Source organism: Periplaneta americana, chromosome 6 (genome assembly GCF_040183065.1).
Source record: "Periplaneta americana isolate PAMFEO1 chromosome 6, P.americana_PAMFEO1_priV1, whole genome shotgun sequence".
Taxonomy (NCBI): domain Eukaryota; kingdom Metazoa; phylum Arthropoda; class Insecta; order Blattodea; family Blattidae; genus Periplaneta; species Periplaneta americana.
Window position 1 is genome coordinate 34,166,617 of NC_091122.1, and position 12,490 is coordinate 34,179,106.

General features: G+C 34.3%; 1 protein-coding gene across 1 annotated transcript in view; it reads right to left on the bottom strand.

Moving 5' to 3' along the window:
- Nucleotides 1-12,490, bottom strand: part of LOC138701194 (sugar transporter SWEET1) — a 71,486-nt gene that overhangs the window by 17,200 nt on the left and 41,796 nt on the right. The window contains exon 5 of the mRNA XM_069827829.1: nt 1,860-2,015. Within this exon, the coding sequence (XP_069683930.1) occupies nt 1,860-2,015 (156 nt within the window). The remainder of the gene's footprint in view (nt 1-1,859; nt 2,016-12,490) is intronic.

The window sequence follows — 12,490 nt, forward strand, 5'->3', positions numbered from 1 at the left end:
TCATGGCCTTTATGACAGTTTTTGTTTCGTAATATTGATAAACAATAATATAATTAAGGTGGTGAATAATTTCATGGCCCCTAAAAGTTTTTTTTTCGTAAAAGGCTAGGTATTTTCTGTAGGCCACAAATAAAACTGCAACGCGGTTATAATTGCATACTTAATGCTTTGGTGAACATTAACCGGAAATTTACTTTCCGTTATTTGAATGATATTCCGTGAAACACGCCTTTTTTTTTTTTTTTTTTTTCCTTTATTTCGTTGTCATAACCTACTTTAACATCTTACTGCATATGCATTTTCTTTTAGTGCATTCAGAACATCGTTGTTGTACTGCATAAACCTTGCACTTGACTAATGGAGTGATTTATTTAAGAATATAGTCGCGAATTTTACTACCACCATTTCTATTGTCTTTGTTTGACATGGTTCGGTACGGCCCGGTGACTAGTGGCCAGTGAGTAAGGTTGACTATCGACATTGGTCTACCGGGGACAGAACAACTAGAGGCTTCAGTGACGTCACTACAGAAGAACCCACACACAGCAGAATTGTTCGTTGCACTATAAACTGAAAACGTTGACCACTTACTTTCACTGATCCAGCTGCGCTCTCACAGTACAATGACTTCCGTTCAGAAAATGTTTTGCAGATGAATGGTACCGTACCTGCTAGTGTGGGAGGAGGGGGTGGTTGGACCGCTTAAAAGTAACCGTCTCCAACTCCTAGATGTTCTGTCCCCAGTATACCGTGCATATTATCCAGTTGTTCCATATATTTATTGATAAAAGTGTGATCAAAATAATTACTAATTATTGTACTAATATTTACGTTGGAACAATTCGCAATAATTTTGATGGGAGAGAGATGCCAGGCCAACTGATCAATGCTATTGAGGTCAGAGCAGTATTAAGTTTTCTATATTTAATAGGGAGCATGAGGTACTCAAGAAAGAATCTGCATCAATTGTGCAATCATTCTAGAGGGAATGGCCTTGAATCATGTTACCTACCTTACTATGAGTGAAAAAAGATTTAGGTTTCTAATTCGATTTCTTCGTTTCGATGATGTTAGAGACAGAAATGCGCGCAAAGAACTGACAAATTTACACATATAGGAGAAGTGTTTGAAATTGTTGTGTATATGTAATTAAATTTAATTTTGCATGCTAATAAATTCTTAAACAGTCATATTATATAAAATGTTAGTTTCCACACTCATCCAAAAGGATAGTACAGTTATCATAACTCCATAAACAGTAAAATTAATTAAAGAGAGGCATGCACAGTACTGAGTAACATCTGTCCACCACACGTCAAAACACGTTACGAAACTCCACACGCCTAACGGAGCGATAATAAAATCTATAGCATTATTTAAAAATGTTTCACATTAAATATTTTCTTTAGAGTTTCCTGGATCAAGACATATTATCTCCTCTTACAATTTTTATCTCGCACACTTCCAGCCCCTCTCAATTTTATAACAGTTACTAAGAACTTTTGACACCTGGAAAAGTCTCTTCAAACCTTATTTATATTTGTCGGGTGAAATTCATGAGTACATTAGTACTTGCTCTTGTACAGCAAACCAAGAAATATCATTCCAACCACAAAATCACCATAAAAATTCTTAACCGTACTGACTGCCAGATCCAGCAGGATAGAAACTGGATGAATTCAATCCAATTTGCTTTTGTTTGTGCTCTGTTATTTTACTGTCATCTTAGATCTTGATCTTAGCCAGTGTACACAGAAGTGTGAATAATAAGCCAACAACAAAATTCATTCTTTTCTTTTCGAAGAATATACATAAGAGTACAAAAAATGAATAATACTCTTCATATATACACGACTTACCAGTGACAGAAGAGGAGAACCGATTAAAAACATGAGGAGAGCTGTGATAATGATTCCATAACGGAATTCTAACACATCAGGAGACTCCCAGTACACGTACGCAATCAAGACACCCACAAATGCTATGGTGTACATTATCTGCGTATGAAGTTCTTTCTGTTAGAAGAGAACAAAAATATAATTAACAGTACAACATTGCAATATAAAGGATATTCTATCCAAAGGTTTTTTCTAATGCAGAATTCTTTCATTTTCATTATTGCCCTAAGTGTCATTTAGGAAAATTCAATTTTTGTGTTATATTGTAGAGAAAGAAGAAAATGATACCTTAAAAAGATGTTTAAGATTCCTACAAAAGATGAAAACTAAGTCTAATTGGATAAAAGAATTAGAAAATAATGTAAGCAGTTTAGGACTAAATTGGTTGTGGCAAGAAATTGGTGAAATTAATATAAATTTGATAGGCAAAATTATAATGAAGAGGAATAATGAGGCAGTGAGACAGGAAATGTTTAGCGAGTTAAATGGTTTAAAATCATTAATAAATTACAAAGAAATTAAAATCATATGGGAACAGGAAGAATATGCAAAAGTTAACAAGAGGGAAGAAAGGATTAGGACTAACATGGTGGAGATTGGGAATTTGGGCGTTTAAAAAATAGAAGAGGAGACGTAGGAAAAGATATATGTCCTTTATGTAATCAAAAAGAAAACGCGTTACACATTCTTTTATCTTGCCCAGGAAATGAAAGAACAAGAACAATTTTTATTCAGGAGGCATTACTAAAACTAAATGCAGAAATAAAATATAGGAAATTGTATTAACAGTAAACAGAAGAAAATTGAGGGAACTCCGAAAATGTTTGTATACAGTAAAAAAAAAAAAAAGGGAAGGGAAAACTAAGGTATAAACATATGTAGCCTATATAAGAAATATTAATTGAAGGGAAAGAGTTTTTGTTAAGAAATAGGTAACTAAATTGATTGTATGTAGTATGGAATATAAACTAATAGTTAAATGTAGTTAAGGGTGGTTTCCTGGAAAACAGAAATGTAACAGGACACCATTAACAAATGATACATAAATTGTTCATAATTTTGATGACAATAAATATATATACATATAATACACATATTGGCACATGTGGCCATCTCTAGAAACAACTCGCAGAAACTGTAACAACTTTGCCGTCATATGTTGTCTTGGTGTACCAGCACAGTCTAGTATATACAGTCACAAAGCTCAATATGTAGTAAATATGCATCCATAGATAGTTGCTAACCACTAGGATCGCTAATATCGCCTCATTACAGGCAATACGAAATAGTATCGGCACAGTCTATTGTTCCCAGCATCCTCACAACACAAGCTTCGTGACTGTATATACTAGACTGTGGTACCAGTATCGTGCAAAATCTTACCCACCACAAAATCCATTTAAAAGTGGCAGTTACAAATAGGAAATGCAATATTTCAATTAAAGTCATATCAAATTGCAGGATCTGGAGAGTGAACTCTAACATATATAGGTTATGGGAACAAAGTGTGAACCATTGTCTTTTCAAAGAATGATTCTTCGTAGTATTTATTTTCATCAGTAAGCAATTCTACTCTGACATGAGCTTTATTAAACATACCTTTAGATCGTCCAGAAATTAGTTTATATCAGTTAATTCAATGAGACGGTATATAATAATAATAATAATAATAATAATAATAATAATAATAATAATATTATAAAAAGGAAATTTTTATACTAATTTATTTCGATAATTATTCAAGATTACATAGGTTGGTATTTTGTTTCCTACATTTCCTTAAGGTAAGAACAGAGTATATCACTTGGGATCCACTCGACTATCACAATGAGGTTTTTATATGGCTTGACTTTTTTTTGAAAGTGAAACTTTGATCTGAAATTCGTATTGAAATGTTCTGCAACACACTATGTGTGCGTGTTTACGTTTGTATATATGTTTTTATATCCAGATCATTCATTACTCATCATGCAGTAAACTTAAAGAAAAATAAGTTAAGCTATTCTAGAATTCGAATACAACACAACAGTCCCGTGTCGAAATTAACTTTATTGGAGGGGGAGCTGTATAATGACGATTTACAGATCTCGTAGCAAAGGTCAACATAGGGATAGATTAAAAAAAAAAAAAAAAGGGAAAACAAAGAGCTTATTAATTTTGGTTTGTTATTTCAGAACAGAAAAAAAAACTATTTTCTTTTTGTTTGCTTTTGATTCAATTACCACACAGCATATCTCATTTGCGCTATACTGGAGAATTAGCACGGTCACTTTGAACCGTGCCGTTACGTTTACCACCAAATTTAAGTAAATACACAATGTCACCAACATAAGAACATGACGTTGGTGTGTGGCGTAGTTGGCGGGAGAAATTTTTTCTCTCTCTGTCTACCTCCTTCGTTCTGAACATTATTGAGAGATAGCACCACTGTTAGCGACAATGTGTATTTGCGTAAATATTGCGAGTAAATTATGACGAGTGCCTTAGATGAGAGGCTCGGGACAGAAACAGTTTTGCTGTAGCGCATGCACGGACCTCTCATGCAGTGGGAGCGTGATCCTTACTTGAATTTATTTTTGTATGTACTTGCAGATTAAATGATTGAGATCCCTTCTTGCTCCGGTTACAGGCCTTGCATTTACGAAGGTTATGTTATGTTAGGTTAGCTTAGATTAGCTTAGGTTAGGTTAGCTTAGGTTAGGTTAGATTAGCTTTGGTTAGGTTAGATTAGTTTTGGTTAGGTTAGCTTAGCTTTGGTTAGGTTAGGTTAGGTTAGGTTAGCTTTGGTTAGGTTAGGTTAGCTTTGGTTAGATTAGCTTGATTTGATTCGTCCATGTAGTAGTTAAAATTATATAATATGACAGATTTTGATTCGTAATATTGTTAAAAAATAATAGGCCTATAATGAAAGCGGTGAATAATTTCCTGGTCCTTAAATTTTTTTTCGTAAAAGGCTGGGTATTTTTCTATAGGCCAGAAATAAAACAGCAACGCCGTCATAATTACGTACTTTACGCTTTGGCGAACATTAACCGGAAATTTACTTTCCGTCATTTTAATTGTATTCCGTGAAACACACCTTTTTTCCTGTTAATTTCCTTGTGATAACCTAGTTTATTATCTTATTACATTTTCATTTTCTTTTAATGCATTCAAAAAACCGCCGTTGTACTACATAAAACCTTGAACTTGACTAATGGAGTGAATTATTTAAGAATATAGTCGCGAATTTGACTACCACCATTTCGATTATATTTTGTTTGATACGGCTCGGTACGGCCCGGTGACTAGTGGCCAGCGAGTAGAGTCGACTATCGATATTGGTCTGCCGTGCGTATTATCCAGTTGTTCCCTCATTTGATCAATCAAGTTTTGTTGACGATACTATCAATTATAACAAATCACTACTTTAGAAGTCATATCACTTGTTTCTTTATGGTTGCAAGCTAATAATTCCGGACATATTTTCGAATTAAATTAAATCAAATCAGATGGTACTAATACGGTATTATAGCTGATAATATAAAGAGGAGTAGATGTAACTTGCATATTGCCTTTACGAAGTATTACGACACTAGTTTGAAACATCGTCATAGCAAGTTGGATGTAGAAAAAGCACGGCAGGTCAATTTCAAGATAACAAGGAAAATATTGTTTACATGAAACATAACTTACATTATTATGAAATCCATTCGTGTAAATTTCCTATAGCTAGCCTTTATCTGTTACAATTGTATTAAAAGCTATTGTAATTTTGTTTGTCATAATTGTAAAAATGTTGTTGTAAATAGCTATGAGAACTAGCATGTTTACAACACTTTAAAATACAAGCTGTAAAACTGCAATGTCTATAACAAAGGAAGAGTCCACTGCAAGAATGATGGATGTCACTTTCTTGTCGAAAATGAACCAAGACTGTCAATGCATAGCTTAAGACATATAGAATGTATATAGAGAGTTATATGGCATTAACACTGATAGTCATTGTCCAGTAATGATCGGAAAATCACAGTTAAGCTTTGAGCGCTAAGCATTTCAAACTTTCAATTGCTTCTCCTGCAAAATGTATTCCAAATGACATCCATCGTTCTTGCAGTGGACTCTTCAAATATTACGTAGTACTATAGTTGAAAGTTTGATTTCACATTAGTTCTCCTTTGTTATTAATCCTTGAGTAAAACATTCACTATCTGATAAATAGAAATTTAATAAGTACTAATAAAATTTAACGAAGGTCAGAGAAACTACTGTAATAAAAATATAACTTATCATTACCGGTACTTCTTATTTGAGTGAAGTCAGTTCCTTGCAAGTTATATAATTACTACTAATGTAGTAGTTAGCTTGCCTGACTGTGATCCGAGAGGTTTCGGGTTCAATTCCCAGCTTACCCAACACATTTTTCGAGGGAATTAGGTCTGGAATGGTGTCCACCCAGACTTATGATCGGAAAATTGGAGACACCCATTAGCAGTCGCGGCTCGTGGTGTTAAAATTGAGGAAGGCTCTAGACTGAAATGGCAAATTTTCAAGGCCTCGAGCATGAGTATTTGTTTATTCGTGTATTTCCGTAACTGGGAATTTTTAACTATATATATATATATATATATATATATATATATATATAAGTTATATAACGGGCACCTGACTTACTGTACCTTCATTCATTTGCTTGTAGACGAAATCGGCCCTTCTCTCTTTCGATATATTACACACAATTCATTGTTCTCAAATAAACACTCGCAAAAGGTTCTCATAATCACAAGTTCGCAACCACATAAAATACTGATACGCAAGCCAAAACTAATTCGCACGTTAGAAATTCCGTTGTATTGTTTTCCCTCCCCTGACGGAGGTTTGAAAAACTTTCACTTTATGGGATACCAATTGTGTCAACGAATAATTAAACGACTCCTTCATCTTATCATCGCAGTGTTATCCTAAAATGCCAATTAGGCCTGTGACCTACCGTAAAATGAATGAGACACCAAACACGTAACCTCAAGAATGGAGTGTCAGACATTGTTTCTTTTCTCTTCTCCAGGAGAGATTTTTAAAACTCACAGCTAGAAAATGTTGGCAACGACTCAAGGCGTAGATCTCTACGCCTTAGCTGTACCCTTATTAGCCAGACTTCACTAGGAATCCTCCCCGTCCTGTTTCTATTGTCCGGTAGGGAAAGTTTTAGGTTGAGCCTTTATTACTTATAACCTGTCTCAAAAATATCTGTCGGTACCAATAGTTCCAAATATATTGACCGTTATTAACGAACGAGCCGAGTAAAATTTCGATGTTTCTCCTCCATTGAAAATCTTTATTCTACTATTAAACACAAACAAATATCAAGATTTTTATAGGGGCGGCTCCACCTAAGAGCCTTTAACTACGAGCCGCTACTGCCCATCAGTAACACATGTAGGGACTTTCAGCATTGACCATGCAGAGCCCCTATTCCGTCTGGTAATTACGCAATTGAGTAATAGATTGTATGTGCTCGGCTATCCCTGGGTCCTTATGTGGCTGTAGCGCCATGAAGTATAGTTTTATAATTAGAGTTATTATACTATCCTTTATTTCTGCAATGTTCCTATCGTTATTTTACTAAAATGTCTGTTAGAGTTAGGGTGTTGTAAGGAAGCAGATATCTTCAATCAGTTGACGGACGTGTGATGAGAAAGAAACTGACGTATTCCATTGTCGTCCAATGAGCATCAAGTCAGTCTTTAATCGATTGTTGTGCTGTGTGAATAAGTAGCTATGTTTGTATTATTTTCTGATCTTTATTTTATACAGTATGCGCCAATTTGTATTTATTGTGCTTCCTCAAATTAGAGGCTGCCATTAGACAAAGCATACAAAACAATATAAATGATGAAAGGTAACAGAGTAAGAAAAAATGTAAACAAGTACACAAACAAACAAACAATGGCAATTTACAGAATAAAAAAAGTTACACGTAAAGAAGCAATGAACGCTAATAAGAGAAAGAAAAAAGATAATGTTGCGTTAGTTTTTTCAGTTCACTGAGCCCATATAGGTGATTTCGTATAAGTTTGACTGACTCTCTAATTATGAGGAGGGCCAGTTCATTCAGAAACGATTTGTGCAGTCCTAGGGTCTTACAGAATTGAGAAAAGAAGTTAGGTATCGTTCCTTTTGCTCCAAACATCAATCCCGTAACAATGATATCGTGAAGTTGGTATTTATCTTTATAATACGGGATGGTTGGAACGTAGATTGCTCGTTTCTCCTCATGTACGTCTTCAGGCTGTCCTTTCTACGTTTCAAACCTGATGGTGGGGTCGATTATCATACCCTGAGACAGGGATTCGCTAATGGCGATTATGTCAATTCGTCTGTTACTGCCATTGTCGGCAGTTCCGTGGACTTCTTCATAGACGGTGTATTTTAGTTTTCTAAGGGCATCGGCTGGAACAATATGTTACTGTTATATTTTGTTGTTGTTAGTTATCGGGATGATACGTAATATAAATGTTCAAAATGTGTTCCATTGCGCTATAGACAGTGTTCATAACGATCACGCAGATTTTGAAACATATTCTGGAACATAGATTGCTGCAGAGTCCTGAAAAACGAGACGATCTTCTGACGTAATGCAGGCATGGTTGTGGGTGGATCATTACAGATGAAAATGTTCTCCTTTAACATTCCTCACACAAGCATCAGGTGGTGTAACATCGGGGGAATTATTGCGCCACTAACTTTAAACTCAGCCCACCTTGATAACCATTTCCGTACGAGCGAAAATAATACTCCACTATGAACACTTTTTCCTCCGTCGCGAGACTCATTGTCAATTCCAACCACACAGCACAACGTCCGTTACACAACTAGCAATACATAATGGTGATTAGAGATCGCCGATATTTCACAAACCGATATTTTGTCACAGGTATTTTTTTGTCACAGATAAACCTGTGACTGATGACGCGAAATATCTGTGACAAAATATCGCTATCGAAATCTGCTCCGTATTCAGTACTCTGTGACTAATATTTTCTCCTCTACGTCGTAGGTTTGCGCGTGCGCATGATACAATAACAGCAATCTGGCGGTAGTTTCTCCATCTTATTATAAATGATGTAGTTATTACACGATTTAAATAATAACACCATTTGTTACCAGTACTTAATCTTGTGTAAAATCCTGTCTGAACAACTGTTTTGTTTTGTAATTATTTTCCAATGTTTTTCCGAATACTTATGTTTCATTAATTTTTATTCTATGACTCAATATTGTAATGTTAATGCACGACTTAAAATAATTTATCCATTATATTATATACAATAAAAAGGATCAATTTTTAAAACGATTAGGATAATCATATAACCTCAATTTATCCATAACCAACTACATTTAAAAATTATCAACTGGTTCAATATCTATAATATAATCTCTTGGTACATGATGTTAACTTTTGACATGTTACTGTTGAGTTAGGTAAATATTTATTTGTTAATGGTACATGTACATCTTTGTTGGATTTTCTCATATAAATCACTGATGAGTGGTGTGTATAGAGAAATCGTATTCATATTTCACTGCTCTTCAATATTTCCTGCCAATTTTTATCGGTGTGACAGTCGTTATTTACGTAAAAATGATGCGCCAAAAAATAATAATAATTTCGTACTCACTCCATTTCCTATATTCACATTTCTTTTTCAGTGATTTATTAAATAATGTACCGGTATTTAAAAGACTAAATTAGAAACATATTACATAAATCACCCTTGTGCCAAAAGAGAATGCTCCCTGGACCAAATTGTCGTATTTTGCAGTGATCGTCAGTACTCGCTGAAATGGGTAATAATATAATAATATAATTATGTTGTACGTAGCAAGATCGATTATTCAATTGATAGGATATTTTATGAGGTTGTCACGACTGAGATATCTATTGTCAATTGCTTTTATTTGTCAGAAGGCCTTGACTGACGGGTATATAAGGACTGGCGCTCTTAAAGGTGGAGGTCGGGGTTTGGGATGGCTCACAAGCAACAAGTTATACTAAATATGTTTAACATAAAAACGACCTATGTAACGAGTACCGGGTACTAGGAAATTACCCCCAATATTTTTCAGATTATCTGATCCATTTAGTGCTTGGCAGATTTGAACATGGTCTTCATTCATATAAGGAGCTGTTATCTTGACACAGCGTACAGTGAGGAGATTCTAAGAGGTTCAGTCTATGGAGACGAACTGTAAAGCAGTCGTGGACAGTTGGAAGTCGAAACGTTGTGACATAATAATATTATAAACAAGTTATTGATAGGCATATAGGGTATAAGTGCAGTTTAACACAAAGCGCTCTAACTGGACACTCTCAACTAGTCATTGGTTCACTGACTCTTTTTTTAGGTATATTTAATTTATGTATTTTGTGTTTTTTAAGTCAGTGAACCAACAACTAGTTTTTTATATTCTACAATGAAGCGTATTTAATTTATACATTTATTTTGTATTTTTTCAAAGTCAGTGAAGTGTATTTAATTTAGGTCTATACAGAGTGTTTCCGGGCTAGTGTTACAAACTTCCAGGGATGATGGGGAAGGGCACATGTATCAATTTGAAATAAGGAATCCTGGTCCGGAAATGACTGAGCCGAAAGTTACAAGCAAAAATAGTTGTGTGGAAATGAAATAATTTTATTCCTCTGTACACCTTATTTATGTGTATTTATCTGTACATCTTACACATACTGTATTCATCTGACGTTGTTTACGTTGTCTACTTACAGTATTCCATTCAGTGCGCTGTCTGAGGGGTGGGGACAGGAAACTACACTAAAGCAATGCAGATGGCGTAATGTGTAACGGACATGGTCGGTCCTGATGAGCACGTCTGTAGACAGCAGTGTATGTGTACAAGTTGCAATGTCCAGTCGATCAGTCCTAGTGGAATGAAGTACACAAGAGCGGAATATGCAGACATGATTTTGGAATACGGATGAGCCAATGGGAACAGTATATAAGCTCACAGATTGTATCTGTTCAAGTACCCACGTAGGAAACATCCAGCCCATACTATCTTTCCACGACTGTTCCAAAAATTAAGGGAAGGAGGGCACGTGGTGCCAAATTACAATTCCATTACCACACAGCTATTTTTGCTTATAACTTTCGATTCAGTCATTTCCGGACCAGGGTTCCTTATCTCAAATTGATACATGTGCCCTTCCCCATCATCCCTGAAAGTTTGTAACACTAGCTCGGAAACACCCTGTATATGTATTTTCTATTTTTTAAGTCAGTGAAGCAATGACTAGTTTTTTATAGTCTACAATGAAGCGCATTTAATTTATGTATTTATTTTGTTTTTTTGTCAGCGAAGAGTATTTAATTTATGTATTTAACTTATTTTGTATTTTTTTAGGACAATGACTAGTTTTGTTATAGTCTACAAAGAAGCGTATTTATATATTTATTTTGTATGTTTTTTTTTTGGTCAGGCGTACTTAATTTATGTATTTTGTATTTTATTAAATCAGCGAACCAATAACTAGTTTTGTTACAGTCTACAAAGAAGCGTATTTATGTATTTATTTTGTATGTTTTTTTTTGTCAGGTGTATTTAATTTATGTATTTTGTATTTTATTAAATCAGCGAACCAATAACTAGTTTTGTTAGTCTACAAAGAAGTGTATTTATGTATTTATTTTGTTATATTTTTTTGTCTGTGAAGTGTATTTAATTCATGTATTTTGTATTTTATTAAATCAGCGAACCAATAACTAGTTTTGTTACAGTCTACAAAGAAGCGTATTTATGTATTTATTTTATGTTATATTTTTTTGTCTGTGAAGTGTATTTAATTCATGTACCGGTATTTATTTTGTATTTTTAAGTCAGTGAACAAATGACTAATTTTGTTATAAGCAGACATCGGATTCTAGGGCAAATGCCTATTTTGTTTCTTTAGGAGAAAAGTAAAATTAATTATTAATATTTGTGTTTCATGGAAATTGAAAGGTATTCAAAGAGTTTTATAGTGCCCTAAAATGCCCTAAAACGGTTATTAGAGCCTAATTTATTAATATTCGCCTAAAAATGCCTAACTCACTGTAAAGTTTCGCAATTTTACTCTTATTTTTTATAATTTATACATGCATTCACTGCGAAATTTAAGGCATTTAAAAAGTGGAAAGTTTGCTTCACACCGGCCATGAAACCATTGATAAAGGAAACAAAATGTTTTGAATCTCACGACACTCGCAATAGATTTCACCGAATTTAACATGTTTGGAGGCATAAATGCCGACAAAGAACCAACCTTAGTTTTGAAGCAGGCAACAATCACAACATGTGCTGCTACCGATTCAGAGATATACTATACTATAAAAATGACTGTTTTCGGTCTGAAACCGATTAGCTGTACTGCCCTTCAGAGTGTCATAAAATCACAATTTTTGGAGAATGAGTGTTTTTGAAATATTTATGAAAAGTCGTAAAACTGCGAATTAGTAGGGTAAACTGTTACAAAATATTTAAAAGAATGGCCCTCCTAGTGTTAACACTACCAGGAAATGCAACAATAAGTGGAACTTTGTATTTTTGTCCAATTGAAT